The 21,030-nt window shown below is 44.9% G+C and overlaps 1 protein-coding gene across 5 annotated transcripts in view; it reads right to left on the minus strand.

Moving 5' to 3' along the window:
• Positions 1 to 21,030, minus strand: part of LOC137432218 (RNA-binding protein Musashi homolog 2) — a 249,447-nt gene that overhangs the window by 64,969 nt on the left and 163,448 nt on the right. For all 5 annotated transcript variants that reach the window (XM_068123945.2, XM_068123950.2, XM_068123946.2 and 2 more), the window contains exons 9-11: positions 15,712 to 15,829; positions 14,762 to 14,836; positions 2,699 to 2,758 (exon numbers count right to left, since the gene is read on the minus strand). In XM_068123945.2, the coding sequence (XP_067980046.1) occupies positions 2,699 to 2,758; positions 14,762 to 14,836; positions 15,712 to 15,829 (253 nt within the window). The remainder of the gene's footprint in view (positions 1 to 2,698; positions 2,759 to 14,761; positions 14,837 to 15,711; positions 15,830 to 21,030) is intronic.

Raw genomic sequence — 21,030 nt, forward strand, 5'->3', positions numbered from 1 at the left:
TGACTCCGCACGTGAAAAAGCTGAATGCCTCAACTCTGTGTTTGCCTCTAAATCTTGTGTCCCAAACCCATCCCTCTCTGTACCCACCGTACCCAGTCGTACCCAGCTGCTCCTGGACTCTGTGTCCTTTCCTCCTGACAAGGTGGAAAAGTTTCTGTCAACCCTCGACTCTGATTCTGCAACTGGTCCTGACGGCATCAGCCCACGGGTCCTAAAATCATGTTCTTCTGCTCTTTCACTCCCTCTTTCTGTTCTCTTCACCCTCTCTTTTGCTCAAGGTCATCTGCCATCTGCTTGGAAATCAGCCAACATCACCGCTTTGCACAAAAAAGGTGCAAAAACAGATCCCAGCAACTACAGACCAATCAGCCTTCTCCCAATTATCAGCAAAGTCATGGAATCCATCATTGCTTCAGATATTAAATCTTTCCTCTTCTCCAATGGCTTGATCTCTGATCATCAATTTGGTTTCAGACCTGGTCACTCTACTCTGGACATGCTGCTTCTGCTTTCTCAACAATGGATGGAGGTCCTCAACGCCAAACAGGAAATTAGAGCTGTCTCCCTTGACATTTCACGTGCCTTCGATACGGTCTGGCACCCTGCTCTGCTCTCCAAACTCTCCTCCTTTGGTATCCATGGAAATCTCCACGCATGGCTGGCGGACTTCCTCTCTGGTCGTAGTCAACGTGTGGCCCTGAATGGGTTTCTCTCATCTCCTCTTCCTGTTCAGGCTGGAGTTCCCCAAGGTAGTGTTCTGGGCCTTGTGCTTTTTCTGGTCTTCATCAATGATCTCTCTGACTCTCTTGAAAATCCTCTCTATCTCTTTGCTGACGACTCTACTCTCTGTCGCTCCATTCCTCATCCCTCAGATCGGCAGTCTGCACCCTCCTCACTCTCTGCAGACCTGGACAAAATCACAGACTGGTCAAACAAGTGGAACATGTCTTTCAATCCTGACAAATCTCACACTCTTACAATGTCTCTCCGAAAGGACCGACTGGACAACCCTCCCATCTACTTTCTCAACAATCCTCTCCAAGAAGTTCTGTCGCTCAAGCTTTTGGGTCTCACTATCTGCCATGATCTTTCTTGGGAAAACCACATTTCCAAGCTGGCCTCCAAAGCCAGTCGCCGACTGGGCATCCTCCGTCGTGCGAAGTCCTTCCTTGGCACACCTGAGCTCCTCACCACATACAAGGCTTTCATCCGCAGCTCAATGGAATACTGTTCCCCCCTCTGGGCTGGTGCTCCTGCCTCACACCTTGCTCGGCTTCACGCTGTTGAGGCCAAAGCTTTCAGAATCATTGGAATCTCCTGCGATGTAGTCAACGCCGAGGGCCTTTCACTCACTCACCGCAGGCAGGTTGGTGGTCTTTCTGTCTTCTACCGACTCCTCTCCGGCCTTGCTCCCCCAGCTCTCTCTGTGCTCTGTCCCCCCAATATTCCTGCAGGTCGCACAAGATCTGCCTGCAACCCTCTTATGGTTAAACTGCCAAAGTCTAGGCTCTCTGCTCACCTTCACTCTTTCATTCCCCTTTTCTCCCGCCTCTGGAACAAACTCCCCCACTCCCTTCAATCCCACTCCTCCCTCCAGGTCTTTAAAACAGCTGTTCACCACCATCTCTTATCTTCCCCCATCGAAAACCTTGATCTTTTCTACCCCCGGTAATTCACCCCAGAGTCCTTGCAGTGTTCATATGTTTTAATCCTCTCCCACCTCCCCCCAAGTCCTCCCGGTGTCCCTGCTCTCAAATGTTGTGTTTGTGTCCTTCCCCTTCTTCCCCCTCTCTTTTGTGTCCTCCCCCCTCTCTCCCCATCTTGTCTGCCGCTCCCCTTGTTTTTTGTGTTTTGTGTGTCGGTTTGTCTTTTTGTGTGATTAATGTTTGCTCTTTCACGAGCCTCGATCTTGTATACAAAAAAAAAAAAAAAAAAAAAAAAAAAAAAAATGCGATGCATTTCTCGCGACAATATAGATATGTTTCCCAGACTGCCCTTCCCTAAACCTGTTAATGTCTAAGGTATGTGGCCTATCCTGCAAATGCATCTAGGATTATTTCAGGATTATTATTGTTGCAAACAATGCAGGACAATTGGATTATTAATCCCCGCCAGAATTAATTAAAGGGATGTGAAGACAGGACATGAAGACATACTGATAAATAGCCCAGAGTGGGCTGACGGTCATCTCTTGAGGTTGTAGTTCAGACCTCTGCTGATTTTGGGGGAGCCCCCTCAAGCTCATCTGGCCCCTTGGGAGGGCCCCTGATACTAAATCAAAAAATGTAAGATCAAGCGATCCTACAGACCATTGAGTAGAAGGCTCCCCCCCCCCCCCCTCTCCCCCCTCATGATCCAAAATCGAAAAATCTAAGCCATAACGATTGTAAAGGATACTGTATTCTATTAATGTGTCAAGTTTCAGGACAATCAGAAAGGTAATAAGGCAGCAGTACCAAAAAGAGCAAAAACGTTAACGGATGGACAGACATCCGGACATCAAGACCGATTTTATAAGTTCATCTCTTCGAGAATTGAGAAGAGATGACTTAAGAAGTACAAGCATATCTGCAAGCCTGAGTTTATATCGGCAATAAAATATTATACCAGACATGTTATAAAAGCAGAGTGCACATAACTCAAAGGATAGATTCAAGCATTTTAAACTTCACTGTGGAGCTTGTATTATAATTCTTACCAGCTCCACGTGCTGTCATCGCTGCAGCCATAGTCTGTCCATACGCAGCGGCAGGAAATCCTGTGGTTGTGGACAACAGAGAAAAAGGTAATCTACAGAGATGCATCTCGCGACCAAGGTTGTGATGTAAATCTGTTCTTAGATGATGTAAATCTGTCTTTAAAGGCATCTGTTGAAGAACTATCAAGTTATAGGACAGCATTGTTGGAGTGCAAAACTGTTCTAGGCAACATCATACCAAAGGAATGGCATATGGACGATAAGGTTCAAAATAAACAAGCATTCTGAGTATTGCGCTGCAATACATGTCCCCTCCCAAAGTTCAAAGTGCCATGACTTTGTCAAAAATGATCGAATATGCAAATTTATGCACGGTTGATGCTGGTTTTCAAACTTGATCTGAGGTATGCTGAGACACGTGTGTCACAAATCGCCTCGTTGATAAGCCCGCAAGGTCGCTCCATGGAGCGGCCTGCACGTATTGCACTGTGTGAATTATATAATTACCAACTCACGGTCTGAGGTACTGGCGATTCAAGAGATATCCATTTTTTTATATTTTCGATTAATTAACGATATATGCGAAACCACGTGACCTATCGCAAATTCCAAAAGGACATTTCAGTTGATTGACATGCTGAACAGATCTGTGAAGTATCCCCTCGATTGGATCAAAAATGAGGGAGGGGCTCGGTTTTAAAGGTTCATGCTTAAAAACGTCATAACTCTGAAACCATGTGACGCATGACGTCATGCTCGCTGACCTTTTTGTTTGTCATGGGTATGCGACTCTGGCTGCAAAGTTTGGCCTCAATCTGTTCAGCCGTTGCAGAGAAAAAGGGGTTTTCGTGTTTTCACGAAAAACAATATGACGGCCGAACCACGTGACCTGTGACGTCATAATTACCGTTAAAATATTCCACAGACCGAGTTCCCCTACGGTGAAATTTTTTTATCTCAATCGGTCCTATTATTGCAGATAAATTGGTTTTTAAAGGAAATTAAAACTTAAAATGGCACTGAGTTAAGGAGCATCAGAATGATCAGAATTACCAAAGTTCAAAGTGCCATAACTTTGTCAAAAATGATCGAAACGTCGTGAAGTTCAAACTTGATCTGTAACTTATCATGAGGAAACCATGTGCCAAGTTTGAAATCATTAGCATTAAGAGTTTAGAAAAAAAGTCCGGAAAACTGTTCTTTGCGTGACGGACTGACAGACGGACAGACTGACAGACTGACAGACGGAGGGACGGCGTGCAAACCTATAGTCCCCTCCGGTGTACACCGGTAGGGGACTAATAATCATACACATATACAGTGTGGTCAAAATGATGTGAACATTTCAAACAGCTTTCATAATTAACTCTGCCACCTAAGGTGGGCAGAGATTTGTTTTTCACTCGTGTCTGTCTGTGATCAGGATATCTCGATAAGTTACAGACCGATTCAGACGAAATTTGGTGGACAGATTGGGTGTGTGACACGGACAAATGGATTAGATTATGGTGAAGATCCGGATCCACATACAAATTTTTTTAATGTTTGAAATGATTCTTCATAATTGAGAGATAGGGCCAAAAACAATATATAGCACGATATCTCAGAATTGTGGACGAATTCGGACGAAACTTGTTTGACGAGTTAGGTAGGTGAAAATAACAAGCCAATTCGATTTTGGAGGTACGTATCCAGATCCGGCCCATCACTAGAATACAAAACGTGAACTGTTCAGCCTGGCAGAGGTACGCTCTCTACAGAGTGCCGTTCTAGTTTGAAAATGTGACCCTCTATTATATTTTCAGGTCGCCGAAAGAACATGGTTTAAAGTTTATTAGCGCTGAGGAAGCGCCTCTAGCGAATGACTTCCAGCCAGTGTAACGCGAATTCCTGTCACAGGAATTCTGAGATCATATAAGTGTGACGTGGCAGTTCCTGATTGGTTCGTGTTGGGGAACCCCTTCTCGCTGCCGACGTGACGTAAATTCGCGCACGCGCACTGGTGAAGCGCGAGATTCGGCCCAAGGTTCTTATTATTATTATTATTATTTTTGTATACAAGATTGAGGCTCGAACCATGATCGAGGCTCGAAATTCCATGCCCGAACCTCAGCGCAATCCAAGAGGATTCACTTGTTTTTCCTTGGAAGTTTCAAACACGTTGAGCAATTTCTCTATGCCCAGCAGACGCTCATTTATTTGCCCAGCAGAAGTTTTTTGTAACAAAAAGTCGTATGTTCCTATATGTTCCAAAGGCAGTTTCCTAGGGTCTATCCAAATGCATGAATTCCATGGATGGCGTAAGAGCCCTGGGTACAAATTCCTTGGATGACGTAAGAGCCCTGGGTACAAAAGATTTGGGGTCCCAACATTTTCTCTCTCTGCTTCTGGATTTGATCGCGTGCAGTCGGCATTTTAAATATCTCTCTTTGGGTCCCAAGCAGACGAAAAGCGGTCACAGTTCGTCTTCTTCTTGGTTCTGGAATTCAATGCGAACATTCTTATTTTCTGACCTCTTGAGCCAAGGACATTGGTGTCGTGCAGTCTGACATTGGTACTTTTTTTTGGTCCGGGCGATCAGTTCGAGTGGCTCCTTTCCCTGGCTCGTTGGTGCTGATGGTGCGGGGAACTGTCTGCGCTGAGAGACCGCGATGCTGTGTGGAGCAGATGGCGAGAGGACGGGCGTGGCCTATTCGCTTCGTGCTCGGCGGCTGGAGGAACGAACTGCGCGCCAAGGCCTGTTTTCCCGCGCATGGACTCGGGGTCCCGTACTGCGGCTGGTGGGTGAATGAACTACGCGCCAAGGCGTGTTTTCTTGCGCAGGGAAGCGGGCCCTAACGATCTCCGACGAGGTTCAAGAGCCGCTCAAAGCTGAGTACACTACATTTTTACTTTCGTTTATTTTATCATCCCCCTGTGTTGTATACGAGTCTGTATGGGGGCACTCCATTTAGGAATTTTAGTTTACTGTGCATTTCTTTGTTTCCTGGCCTTTATTTTAATAAACCGTTCTATTGTTGCAATTGAATTCCGTGTCGGGTTGAGTTGATTACCAGGGTCGAAGATGTCCAGTGGGATCCTTACAGGTAAGAGCTTCACTACCCCTCGCTGCCCTCATCCCCGGAGCGTATTCCCACTGCCATTGGATTGAACGCCTCGGAGTGTAAAGCTCGATGGGCTATCCGTCCCCAGGGGTGTTAACCCCGGGAACACGACAATGCTTCTATCAAATGCAATGCTATCGGAACTTGTTTACATGAAAACCAACCAAACTTAAACAAAAGGTGACGATGGAGTCTAAAGACTGAATAATGTCAAACTTGGTACAAGTATACAGTATAATGCTGTAAAGATAAACAGATTAGATCATGGGGTCAAGAGGTCCAAGATCAGAAGTAAAAATTCTGTTACTGCATTAACTTATTAACCAGTGATGGGATTTGGCCCAAACTTGGTACAAGTATATATTATGATGAAAAGATGAACTAATTACATTTTGGCAAAGGTGAAAGGTCAGAGATCATGTTAGGTGAAAATGTGATACTTGAATGCAGCAGAAGGGATTCAAGTCAAACTTAAGGGATTTAAGTCATCTGCAGTTGTTTTCCTTGGCTGATCTGACCGTTATCTATTGCTAAGTACACAAGTGGTTTTTCCTTTTCAAGATATTCCCAATTGTTGTATTTGCTATGCCAAATTTTTGTGCTATGGTTTTAATTGAATTATTCTGTTCTTTCAGTTTCCAAATTGCTTGCTTTTCTTTCATAGACAGTTCTCGGTCTTCATGTTGGTCTATGCCTCCTGACTCTAAAGGCAGACTCCAACGTCAAAAGCAAAGGCAAGAACCAAGACTGGATATTTGCATTTCATGTGTGAACAATCAATGCAACAAGAAACCTCAGCATCAAAAAATCCTGCCAGTCATTTGTTCCAATGCTTATGCTTATCTAAAATGAGGGAGACTGAACATAAAACATGTTATTGTTCTACAATGGCAAAACATGTATGCATATAAATACCAATAAATAAAAGAGGACGTTCTCTACTTTTGCCTCATATTCATCTTTTCATCTCAAATCCAAATTTCTTGAGAATAGAGCAATAACTAGAACGGCACTCGGGAGAGCACAAACCTCCACCAGGCTGAACAGTTTATGTTTTGTATCCCACTGATGGGCCGGATCTGGATTCGGACCTGAACCAAAGTCTAATCGGATTGTTTTTGTCACCGAACCAACTCGTCCACCAAGTTTAGTCGTAACTCGTCCATAACATTTTTTAAATATCATGTTATATATCACTTTTCGCCCGATCTCTCAATGGTGAAGAATTACTTAAAAATTAAATAAACCTCGTATCAGAATCCATATTCAGATCTTCACCAAAATCGAATCGATTCATCTTTGTCACACACCCAACCTCTCTACCAGGTTTCGTCCAAATCCGTCCACAACTTTGAGATATTCTGCTATATATGTTTTTTGGCCGATCTCCCAATGGAGAAGAATCACTGAAAGAATTCTACGAGCGGATCCGAATCCGGATCTTCACCAAAATCTAATCAATTCGTCCTTGTCACATACACCATATATACACTAGCGGTCAAAAGTTTTAGAACACCTCAATTTTTCCAGTTTTTATTGAAATTTACGCAGTTTAATGTCTCAATGTACTCTGAAATTAAGCATAGAACAAATAAACAATTGGAGATAAAAAAGAAATCATAGAATCATTTTGTTTAACAAAATTTAATTAAAATTTTTAACTCTGCAAAGTAGCCACCTTTTGCAGATATAACCGCCGAACACACTCGTGCCATTCTTTCTGCAATGGAAATCAAATATTGTTCGGGAAGTTCTTCCCAACACTGTTGCAGAAGTTCCCACAAATGTGTTGCACTTGTAGGTTGCTTTGCTTTCGCCCCATGTCCAGTTCATCCCAAACCAGCTCGATGGGGTTTAAGTCTGGAGACTGTGCTGGCCATTCCATGATTTGAAGCCTACCGTCTTGTTCTTTTCCTCGAAGGTATTTTTGACATAGCCTGGAGGTGTGTGTAGGGTCATTATCCTGCTGCAGGATGAACCCCTGACCAACTAGGCGTATACCAGAGGGTATTGCATGGCGCTGCAAAATGCTGTGGTATCCCTTTTGGTTCAGGGTGCCAGTCACTCTATGCAAGTCGCCGACTCTGGATCCAGCAAAAGAGCCCCAGACCATCACGCTTATGTTTGACAGCTGGTGTCACACACTGAGGAACCATCTTTTCGCCTACTCGACGGCGTACGAAAACCTTGCGTGATGAACCAAAGATTTTAAATTTTGATTCATCGATCCATAAGACCTTCTTCCAGTCTTCAGTAGTCCACTGGCGGTGCTTCATGGCCCAGGCAAGCCTCTTTTAGTTATTTTGCCATCTTAGCAATGGCTTTCTTACTGCCACTCGACCTGTCAAACGTGCAGCTCGAAGTTTTCTCTTCACAGCTGAAACTGAGACTTGCTTACTTCGACCAGTTTTAAGCTGTGCTTGAAGCTGTTGTCCTGTGAGCCACCTATCACGCAAGCTGTTGACTCTCAGAAACTTGTCTTCTGATTGTTGTGGCTTTGGGTCTGCCAGACCTCTTCCTGTCAGAGTTTCCTCCAGTTTCCAATATACTACTTCCTGCAGTGCAATATTGTCCAAATAATGCTTCAGAGGGTGTAATAACAGTCTGTTCCAATACTCGCGAGAATCTCGCGAGGATCTCGCGAGATCTTGGAGACGGCGGCAGGGATTCTTGAAGCTCCACACGGTCTCCACGTTTTCAAAGTTAAGTCTGTTCACAATTGTATTTTGTCGAAACGGTATTTATCTTTCGGTGTGTGAAGTTATAGTGTGCACCTTGGAAGTTTCTCGGTGTTTATCTTTCATAAATTAATCGTCTGTTTGCCGCGTCGCGAGCGATTTGAAATCGAAGTTAAGTAATTGTTCCCATTTGTATTTTCGTTATAACTGTATTTATTTTATGGTGTGTGTACGTATATTGTGTCCCGAGGAAGATTTTCGGTGCAAATCTTTCATACCTGTTTTGAAAATCGTGTTAATTCGTGTCGTGTCTTGAGGCCTTGTACAGTGTACAACCTTGAGGCTTTGTTTTTCTCTCAGCGGTCCATCGTTTTGTGCTCCAATAACTTTCGTTCTCTGTTTTCCCCGTCTTTTCACCCCATAGCCTACTTCCTTGTGTAAATCTCAACTCAAAAAAAACAAAAAAAAAAACATTTCCTTCTCTGTTCTCATTCGTTAATTCATTCTTATTCGTTCGTTCGTTCTTCGACCACGTGTTTCTCCCCCATTTCCCCAGATAGTTTTCACTGTTATTAACCTTCAATGTTTACACTTTCCCCTCAAGTTATGTATTCCGTCATATATTATAACACCTTTTTCTTCTTCTTCTTTAAAAGGCTGCTTTCGACTTGCTCACCAAATCTATTCATCCCAAAAAAAAATTCCATCTCCTATAGTGCCTTTTTTCTACATTCCCTAAACTCTCCTGCACTCCATCCTCCATCCAGCGTCCTTAAACGTATTTTTAACTCGAAGGTCACAAGAAACTCATTTTGCAATAAATGTTCGTTTCCCATTAATCGTACACTTTCTAAAATCAAATCTCACTCCTCCCCTCCAAATCTTCCCCATAACCCCTCCCCTCCAAATCTTCCCCATCACCCCTCCCCTCCAAATCTTCCCCATCACCCATCCCTTTCAAATCTTCCTGCTTTCCCCTCCCCTCCTAATCCTCCCTATCACCCATCCCTTTCAAATCTCCCCCCTTGCCCCCTCCCTCCTAAACTACCCCCTCACCCCTCCCCTCCAAGACTCCCCCTCACCCCTCCCCTCCTAGACTCCTCCCTCACCCCTCCCCTCCAAATCACCCCCATATCCCATCCCTTTCAAATCCCGCCCCTTGTCCCTTCCCTCCCAAACTCCCCCCTCCCCTTCAAATCTCCCCACCCTCATTTCTTCTCAATTTCCCCCCTCTCACTCCCCCTCCTCAAAGCATCCTCCCCGCTTCTTCCCCCTTCCAACTCTCACCTCCATCTCCCCCAACCTTCTGCCTCGCTCTACCCCCTCCTCAAATAACACCTCATTGTGCCTCACCCAATCACCATCAAACCTTTTGTCCGCCCCATCCTTCCCTTTCTCCGAGCTATTCTTTAATCTCTGACGCACCTTCAACAGCTCTCCCTAACTCTTCCACCTCTTCCACATCTTACCCTACCCCTCCTCCCCCCTGTTCTGTATCCGATGCTCCCCCTTCCTCTTCATTAACGGTATGGACCTCAAACATCCGGGGCCTTCGTTCAAACTTAACTGATCTCTCCATACAGGTTGCTTCTGTCAAACCAGACGTGATCTGCTTAACAGAAACGTTCCTCCTTCATGATGTCTCTGATTCCTTAGTATCTCTCCCGGGTTACTCCCTCCTCCGGTATGATAGACCTGAGCCTCGTCCTGGAGGTGGGGTTGCTATCTTTATCAAAAACTCTCTTCCTCACTCGCCCTGCACTGCACTCTCTCCACTTCACCCCCAGCAATACCTCTGGCTAAGGCTTCCCCTTCGCTCCCACCTCTTGTTCATATGTGTGTTGTACCGTCCACCAAACAGTGATGACTCCATCTACATCTCGCTGTCTGATAATATGGACCAACTTCTATCTACTCATCCCAACTCTCTCTTCCTCATATGTGGTGATTTCAACTGTCATCATGCCAGTTGGCTGGGTGTGGGTACCTCTCTCACCAGCCATGGCTCCTCAGCAAAGGACTTCTGCGACTCACTGGGACTGACACAATCTGTCAATTTCCCGACCCGGATCTCAGTCAACGGAGCATCTTCTCTTCTGGACTTGGTTATGACTAACTTCCCTGAAAATGTCTGCTGCTCTTCTTCTGCTCCAATCGGATCATCTGATCATGTCCTTGTTAAAGTGGACATTTCTCTGACCATTCTCAGGGAGCCTGCTCAGCGTCGACGAGTCTGGCATTTCACTCAGGCCAACTGGCACGGTCTTCAAGCAGCCATCAATCATCTGGACTGGTCTCCCATCTCTACCACCTCTGACATCAACTCATCCTGGGAATTCTTCCAAAGTAAATTGCTCTCTCTCATGCACAGATTTATCCCATCTCGTCTTCAGTTGTCATACCCTTCCTCCCGTCCATGGTACACGGATTCTTGTGGTGAGGCTGTTGCCCAGAAACAACTTGCCTTCGTCTCCTGGAAAGCAAATCCAACGGAAGGAAATCTCATTTCCTTTCACAAAGCCCGAAACAAGTGTGTGTCCACCCTCAGGAGAGCCAGGAAACAATATCTCTCCGTTCTCAAGACCGAACTCTCTTATCTGTCTCCCTCTTCCAAATCCTGGTGGCGTCTGGTCAAATCCGTTTCTGGTGTTTGTTCCCCCTCCATCCCCTCCCTTACCTCAAACGGCTACAGAGCTGACTCCGCACGTGAAAAAGGTGAATGCCTCAACTCTGTGTTTGCCTCTAGATCTTGTGTCCCAAACCCACCCCTCTCTGTACCCACCATACCCAGTCGTACCCAGCTGCTCCTGGACTCCGTGTCCTTTCCTCCTGACAAGGTGGAAAAGTTTCTGTCAACCCTCGACTCTGATTCTGCAACTGGACCCGACGGCATCAGCACACAGGTCCTAAAATCCTGCTCTGCCGCTCTATCTCACCCTCTCTCTGTTCTCTTCACCCTCTCTTTTGCTCAAGGTCAACTGCCATCTGCTTGGAAATCAGCCAACATCACCGCTTTGCACAAAAAAGGTGCAAAAACAGATCCTAGCAACTACAGACAAATCAGCCTTCTCCCAATTATCAGCAAAGTCATGGAATCCATCATTGCTTCGGATATGAAATCTTTCCTCTTCTCCAATGGCTTGATCTCTGATCATCAATTTGGTTTCAGACCAGGTCACTCTACTCTGGGCATGCTGCTTCTGCTGTCTCAACAATGGATGGAGGTCCTCAATGCCAAACAGGAAATTAGAGCTGTCTCCCTCGACATATCACGTGCCTTCGATACGGTCTGGCACCCCGCTCTGCTCACCAAACTCTTCTCCTTTGGTATCTATGGAAATCTTCACGCATGGCTGGCGGACTTCCTCTCTAGTCGTCGTCAACGTGTGGCCCTGAATGGGTTTCTCTCATCTCCTCTTCCTGTTCAGGCTGGAGTTCCCCAAGGCAGTGTTCTGGGCCCTGTGCTTTTTCTGGTCTTCATCAATGATCTCTCTGACTCTCTTGAAAATCCTCTCTATCTCTTTGCTGATGACTCCACTCTCTGCCGCTCCATTCCCCTTCCCTCAGATCGGCAGTCCACAGCCTCTTCACTCTCTCAAGACTTGGACAAAATCACAGACTGGTCAAACAAGTGGAACATGTCTTTCAATCCTGACAAATCTCACACTCTTACTATGTCTCTCCGAAAAGATCGACTGGACAACCCTCCCATCTACTTTCTCAACAATCCTCTCCAAGAAGTTCTGTCGCTCAAGCTTTTGGGTCTCACTATCTGCCATGATCTTTCTTGGGAAAACCACATTTCCAAGCTGGCCTCCAAAGCCAGTCGCCGACTGGGCATCCTCCGTCGTGCGAAGTCCTTCCGCAGCACACCTGAGTTCCTCACCACATACAAGGCTTTCATCCGCAGCTCAATGGAATACTGTTCTCCCCTATGGGCCGGTGCTCCTGCCTCACACCTAGCTCGGCTTCACGCTGTTGAAACCAAAGCTTTCAGAATTATTGGAATCTCCCGCGATGAAGCTATCTCTGAGGGCCTTTCACTCACTCACCGCAGGCAGGTAGGTGGTCTTTCTGTCTTCTACCGACTCCTCTCCGGCCTTGCACCCCCAGCTCTCTGTGCTCTGTCCCCCAAATATTCCGACAGGTCGCACAAGATCTGCCAGCAACCCTCTGATGGTTAAACTGCCGAAATCTCGGCTCTCTGCTCACCTTCACTCTTTCATTCCTCTTTTCTCCCGCCTCTGGAACAAACTCCCTCACTCCCTTCAATCCCACTGCTCCCTCCAGTTCTTTAAAACAGCTGTTCACCACCATCTCTTATCTTCCCCCATCCAAAACCTTGATCTTTTCTACCCCCGCTAATTCACCCCAGATCCACCTTGTTTGAAATTCCAACTTCTTTCCTGGAAGTCCTGGCAGTGTCCATATGTTTTATACCTCTCCCACACCCCCCCCCCTTCCCATTGCCCCTCCCCCCAAAGCCCTCGCCCTCTCTCAGATCTCTCGATGTCTCCATGTCTCTCGGTCCCTGCTCTCAAATGTTGTGTTTGTGTCCTTCCCCCTCTCTCCCCATCTTGTCTACCGCTCCCGATGTTATATGTTTTATGTGTCGGTTTGTCTTTCTGTGTGATTAATGTTCGCTCTTTCACGAGCCTCGATCTTGTATCCAAAAAAAACCAAAAAACAAAAAAAAACTGCTTTTATACAGACAGGGGGTTTGTAATCAAGTAATCCGCAGAGGTTGGGACACCTGTAGGAATTGTTTGCATCAACTTTCAAGGCTTAATTTACTTACATTGCTGCAGAAGAGCTGCAAGTTGTTAACCCATTACTTGTTCCCTGAAGGCCTTTTTTTTTTTTTACAATATAACTGTGCAATTTACATTCTTTTCCCGTTTTTGCTAACCTAAACTTTTTTTTTTAACCTCAGGCAGTTTACTGCTTACCTTTGTACAATTTCAGGTTATTAACTGGACATTAAACTGCGTAAATTTCAATAAAAACTGGCAAATTTGAGGTGTTCTAAAACTTTTGACTGGTAGTGTACATATACATAATTATACGTGTGTGTGTGTGTGTGTGTGTGTGTGTGTGTGTGTGTGTGTGTGTGTGTGTGTGTGTGTGTGTGTGTGTGTGTGTGTATATGCATGTGTATCATGAATATGTACACGTGCATACGTGTGTGTATGTATCTTAAAGCAAGGGGCTTCAATCAAACACTACATATAGCAGGGGGAAATAACTACCCAGTCTGTATCGAACATCAAACAAAGCAATGCCAAACATGTTCCTTCTGGATTTCCAATGGCATCTTAATGCGAGCACTGGCAACATTGGTCACGCCGATGGGCCTTTCAGCACTGAACTAAAGGTAGCACAGCTGTTTATCGAAGCAAAGCAAATTTTCATTGTAGATAAAAAAAAACACCTTCAGAGGCCATTTTTGCCTTTTTCGGGCACCGTGGTTGTTGTTGTTTTTGTTGGTCCCCTTTTTGAAGCAATGTTTTACGGCCGGATGCCCTTCCTGCCGCCAACCATGTTGGTCGCCTTTTACGACAAGCAGGGAATTACCAGTGAACTGGTACTCAATTAGCCGACCTCGGAAGGATGACAGGCTGAGTCAACCCCCCTGACGTTAATTCAGCGATCGAACGGGATTCGAACCCAGGATCCTAGGATCCTAAAGGTGGGTTTTCACAGGACACGCGAACGGTTCGCGAAGGATGCGAATGTCGAAAAAATGGCAAAGTCCAACATTCGTATTTTAGGCTCCAAAAGTTCGCCAAACATGCGCGGGGGTTCGGAAGCGTCGTCAATTGTTCGCAGGAGTCGTTTTTTGTTCGGCGGGTATTTCAAAAATGTTTGAAATAGGATGCGAACAATTGACGACGCTTCCGAACCCCCGCGCGTGTTTGGCGAACTTTTGGAGCCTAAAATACGAATGTTGGACTTTGCCATTTTTTCGACATTCGCATCCTTCGCGAACCGTTCGCGTGTCCCGTGAAAACCCACCTTAAGCTGGCACCCTAGCCGCTAGCCCAACACCAGGCAAATTTTCATTGTAGATGACACACTATATTCTCCCCAAAACCCAACCCAAACAAAAGATGCCAGCACTCAGCCACAGGAACAACAGCATTTCATTTACACAAGATGCCAGACTGCAAGGATTACAAAGATTAACAAATAAGTGCCCATGCATGCTCTGAGGCATTTTTGTCAGGCTGCTTCAGAAACACTTTGGCTTTACTATGCAAATATCAGATGAGGATGCTCACCTGGAAACTGATAGCCATAACTGGGTGTAAAGCCTGGATAGGCACGTCCTGCATAGGCAGCGAAGTTGGGATAACCTAGAAAAGTCACATTGCTCGAGTAAACACAAGATTTCAAAACAGAGGTCAGGGTAGTATACAAGTGAAATAATCATTATAATCTGTATCAATTTTTTTTCATTACTTTGCAAAGGTTAGGGAGTAAGCCTAATTCATGAAAATGTGCAACAACCGGCATTAAAAGGACGAGTGTGTTGAAGAGTGTATAAGATAACTAAGCTACCAAATTCTCTCAAAATGATGTGGCTAAATTGAAAAGAAAAGGATTTGGTTAAAAAGCATCACAGGAGGTGAGATTTATAGGAAGTCTACGAATGGATTTACATCTCTGGAATGCCAACCGGGGATTTACCAGCCTACATGTTTTTAACTTTGGAAACAAAAAACAATTTTCTTTTGTACAAATATGGAAGGGTTTTTATTAATGCAGCACAAGACTTTCTTTGTGATATGTATTTGAAATAAAGTTCTATTGACGAGTGAAGTCAAAAATGTTGACTTCAATTTGTGTCAACAATGGCTTGCAGGGTGTTAAGAATGCCTTCAGTGATTCCCAAATCTAGGCATTGTGGTTTATCAAAGCTAGCAGCGACATTGACTGGCTGTAAGTAAAGCAATAGCTGAAAAATGGATATTTAATCAACTCCAATATAAAACATCTTATCAACTGAAAAGAACTTGGAAGAAGGAAATAAATTAGGGTCAAGTGCAGAGAAAAAAGGAAAAAAATAAATATAAAAAAAAGTAAAAAAAATAAAGAGTGCCTGAGCAAATTGTTTTTTGGGGGTGCAGGAAGTCAGTGGCAAAATAATTCAATGGAAGGAATGAGGAGGTAATATGAAGAAAGGTAATGGTTAGCAGGCGGCAGGAAAAGGAATTGGGGGACAATTTACCCAGCATGCCCATTCCCAGCATAAAGGCATCCATGTTGTAAGGAACTCCACGGGCACGGCCTCTCATAGAGCCAGGAGGGAACATCACTTCTTTGGGCTGCGCTTTCTTACACTCTACCTATGACAGAAAGACATTATTTAGGCATCAAAACAAAACAAGGACCACATAGAAGCACAGATGGAAAGAATATCTAGTAGTGCACGCACGCACCCGCACACGAGTACGCGCGCGCACGCACACGCGCACACACACACACACACACACACACACACACACACACACACACACACACACACACACACACACCTTTTTCAAATTCTGTTTTCTTTCGTGCAAGTCATTGTAGTGTCCATTTTGTTTATTCCATGTACCCCGCCAGATCTCCCGATGTCCCTGTTCTCTACTGTTGTTGTGCTTCCCTCTCTCTCCCTATCTTGTCTCCCACTACCTTTATTGTATGTGGTTGACCATATCAAGGTTGAAGGGCCGAAACGGGATGATGCTGAGGACCTCGACTGAGGACCCGGTCAGTTTTGAAATTATATATATATATATATATATATATATATATATATATATATATATATATATATATATATATATATATACATATATACGAGCTTGGCTCGGCTCGCTGTGCTCGCCTCACCAAGCATTGTAACTGAGGAACGGGCTTATTTTAGCTGAAGATAATGACTGTACCTGAGTTGCTGTGTTGTTATGATTTACACCAATCATAATAATACAAACAATTATTTTGCACAAATTTATTTGTTGTGTTTGTGATATTACATTTTTAGAAGCAATTTAGGTTTGAAGATTTAGGCAATTTAGGTTGAAGATTTAGGTTGAATGTTTTTTTTTCCAAGAAAGAACCCCTCAGCACATACATAGGGGAGAGGTAGGTGCAGATTGGAAATTTTGGATGATTACACCTCACCACCACATAATTCAAAACACCTCACCACAAAGTAATTTAAAACACCTCACAGCCATAAAAGACGTAATAAAAACACCTCACAGCCACGAAATTAAAAACACCTCACAGCCACGAAATTAAAAACACCTCACCACCACGTCATTTAAAAACACCTCACCACCAAGTCATTTAAAAACACCTCACCACCAAGTCATTTAAAAACACCTCACCACCAAGTAATTCAAAAACACCTCACAACCACATAATTCAAAATACCTCACCACCACGTGATTCAAAACCACCACAACGTTATTAAAAACACATCATAACCACGGAAACAAAAGTTTGAGGGAGTCGTTAAGCGACAACACAGACACTGCCCAGATGTGTAGATATATAGATAAATGACTGTACCCGAGTTGCCGTTTTGTCATGGTTTAAACCAATCATAATTCAAACAATTATTTTGCACAAATGTATTTGTAATATACGTGATATCACATTTTATAAACCATTGAAGTTGAAAAAAAAAAAAATCCTGAAAAAATTCCCCCCCCAAAAAAAATATATATTGGATCATTTTTCAAAAAAATACCCTTCGGACATACCGACGGGAGAGATATGTGCATACCAGAAGTTTGGTACGATTTCACAAAAGTTTGAGAAAGTAGTTCAGTGACAAGACAAGACAAGACAACACAACAGACACTGCACATATATATATACACCTTTATACATATATATACATATATATATATATATATATATATATATATATATATACACATCAGGTGTGGATTCAGGAGGGAGGGGGGGTCACTGGGTGCACGTGAAACCCCTCCCCCTCCCCCCTTACATTTTTTACCCCCTCCTTCTGGAACGGACAGAGGTTGTTTTCACCACTGTCCGTTTGTTTGCGTGCAGGATATCTCAAAAAGTTATTGACGGATTTAGATGAAATCTGGTGGGCGGGCTGAGTGTGTGACGTGAACAAATAAATTTGATTTTTGTGAAAATCCGAATCCGGATACGAGAAATATTAATTTTTTTATGTGATTCTTCGCCATTGAGAGATAGGGCAACAACAATATATCGTACGGTATTTCAAAAACTTGTGGATGGATTCGAACGAAATTTGGTGGACGGGTTGGGATTGTGGCAAGGACAAATCCCTTCGATTTTGGTGAAGATCCGGATCAGGATCCAGATACGATAATTATTTAATTTTATAATTGATTAATTCACCATTGAGTGATTGGGCTAAAAGCGATATATAGGAAGATATTTGAAAAACGCATGGTATCTCAAAAGGTTGTGGACGTTTTATAACTAAACTTGGTGGATGAGTTGCTTCGGCGACAAAATGAAGCCTATGCCTATGCCTTTATATATGTACATATATACAACAACAAACAACAGGCATTTTAAGGCCATTTTCCCTGCAAGAGTGGGGGGGGGGGGGGGGGGGGGGGGTTAGCCTTGCGGTCCCCATCACAATCTTCTCCATTTTGCCCTATTTTCTGCATCTCCCCTTGTTAACCCCCTTCCCCGCATTTCTTCTTCGACCATCTTTAGCCAAGTCTTTCTCGGCCTTCCCCGTCCTCTACTACCTTACTACATTTCCATCACTCTTCTCAACCAGTCACTTTCATCCTTCCTCAACACATGACCAAACCATCTCAACCTGTTTCTCTTAACAGCATCCATCACAGGCTCTATTCCCATCATCTTTCGCAATTCATCAATAGCTTCTCTATTGCACACCAGAACTTGTGCTTCACTTCATCGCTCCGACCAACCTGCGGAGCACATTCCGAGATGACATTCACCAAGAGCTTTCCAATCATCGTTTTCACCATCATAAACCTTTCACTCACTCTAGTCACACTCACCACACTGTCTACAAACTCCACATAAAACAGGACCCCAACACCATTCATGCCTTCTGGGCACCCTTGCCACACAAACTTGTATTTCTGTCCCTGCCTACCCTTCACCATTCTCACACCACTTCCCTTCCATCTCGTCTCTTGCACACAACATATGTCCACTCTTCTTCTCACCAATACTACCACCACTTCTCCTGATCTCCCTGTCATTGTCCTTACATTACATGCCCCAAACCTCAGAAACCGATCTCCACGTCGGGGCATCAGACATTTCGTCGTCATAAATGGAGTGATTTCCACCTTTGCTTCGATCGGGGTTCCCCACCTAGAGTTTTGACGAGAGGGAGTGGGGTCGCCCACGGGGTACGTCGGGCTGTACCCTGCCCATATGTTGCCGTAATTGTCATGGTTCTCTTTTTGAGGCAATGTTTTTATGGCCGGATGCCCTTCCTGACGCATATATATAGATATATTGTTGTGGATATGAGAATGGTGTTTTTTTTTTTGTTGTGCAAATTGTTGTAAAAATATCGCCCTCCTTGCTCCAGTTATGTATAAAGGTCAAAGTGCGTCCCGTAATTAGTTCATAAGCACTCACGTTTGCCAATCATAGATTTCCCCCCTTGTTGACAGTTATTTCCTTATTCTGTGTATTAGGCTAAGGATTTGTCTTCCATTAATTTGACACTCCATTGCACTGCATTAAATAAAGTAGATCCCTCCGACATGGCATCTTCAAAGTGCCAGGTTTGCCAGGTTTGCTGCAATTGCCAACTGCATTTGGGCGGTTTTCTTCATTCGCCATTGCTGCCCTTTGGCTGGGGCTAGCTCGAATCGCCCCAAAACCACCATTGGCCACGAGGTAAGGTCAGGGCAGAAGGGCGTGTCTCCACCTCGTCATAGAGGGGAGGAGTGAACCAGCCCTTGCCGACCAACCCAGAACGAGGGGTTGGCTTTAGAGGGCGGAGAGAGAACGTTTGGGGGAGGTTCGCAAAAGGGTCAAGGGTGGGGCTTATATAACCCGAAGAAGACGCCCCCAGAAGAGTCGAGGAGGGAGGAGATCAGATCACAGACAAGCCAAAAGAGAGTCCTGCGAGTTTGTGAGAGAGGGAGAGAGAACCCGTCACGCCAGACCCCCCACCAGCAGCGTTGGCTCCACCAGGCAGCTCCGACCCGTTACCCCGCGCACACGACAGGATCGGTGGCATCGGCGGCCGTCGAGGTCCAGCCCGACGTCCCGTGCGGGATCAAGCTCCAGCCAGCTCCGTGCCTTCCTCCCCCTCCAGCCACCCACCTCCTTCCATTCCTGCCTGCAAATTCCCCATTCGTGTGAGTCCATCTTTTGTTTGATCTGTCCAGGGTATTAATTAAGCCTGTTTAGATAAGCTAGCAATTTTTACTGTGTCTCCTTGATTTCTTCTGTAAATTATTTTATTATCCTTCCTTCTCCTTGGTTTCTTTTGGTTGTAAATAGCAAATAAATTATATTCGTATTCCCTACTTCTGTCTTCCTCTTCTTCACATCCGTGTCGCCTTTGTCTTTTCCCCATTGAATATCTGTGGCACGATTTGGCCCACGTTTAAGGGATCGGGTCTAGTCATTGTAAAAACAGTTCGGGCCGCGGCGCCATCCGCTCGGCAAATGAACATCTTATCCGCGGTCCGTAACAATATATATATATATATATATATATATATATATATATATATATATATATATATATATATACATTGCTACGGTTTTGAGATTGGCACATATTGATCATTAAAGGTTAAAGGGTTGCCCCCCACAGTTAGTCCACGAGCAACACGTAGGCCACCTTAGAGTATTAGTTATGTCATAGTATGTGTAAGTATAGGCCATTTCCACTAGTAATATCTGCGTTGTGTAAAGACATGAGTTTACCGGTAGGTCCCTTCATTTTTGCGTCCACCCTCCAGTTCCACCTCTGTGGGCATAAGTGATCCCTCGCCCCATTTGACTGATCCCTCCGTTTGTTACGCTTTGGCTACCCGCAGCATTTATTACGCTTTGGCTGTCAGCAGCATTCGCTGCCCTTTGTTCGCTCGCTCGTCGAGTAACACGAGTTAAGCCTGAGAGGGAGGAGCGTGGGGTCGGGTGGGGCGGCGTCAAGGCAGTGCATCAGAGGCGATGACTGTAAGGGCCACCAGCCAACCAGGGCTCTAAGGGCATGGCATGATAGGGCGTGGTAAGGCGCGTCTGGTGAGTGCTAGAAGGTTCGCGGGGCGTGCCTATAAAGTCTTGGCACAAACGCCCTTGAACAGGTCTTGCACGAGAGGAAGGACTAGCGCTGGGAGGACTTGTGTCAAAGGACTTGGTGGAAGGCACTTGCTTGAAGGACTTGAAGATGGCTGGTTGGGAGCGCATTGTGAGCACTTTGAGGCTTAGCACTTCAAGGCTATTGAACTGTATTCGCCTATTACGTACGCGGCCACAGCCAAACCAGCCGATAGCGAAGGACCCAGCCACGCGAGTAAACGCGGCAATA

The sequence above is a fragment of the Myxine glutinosa genome, chromosome 8 (assembly GCF_964187855.1).
Source record: "Myxine glutinosa chromosome 8, kmMyxGlut1.1, whole genome shotgun sequence".
NCBI classification, from domain to species: Eukaryota; Metazoa; Chordata; class Myxini; order Myxiniformes; family Myxinidae; genus Myxine; species Myxine glutinosa.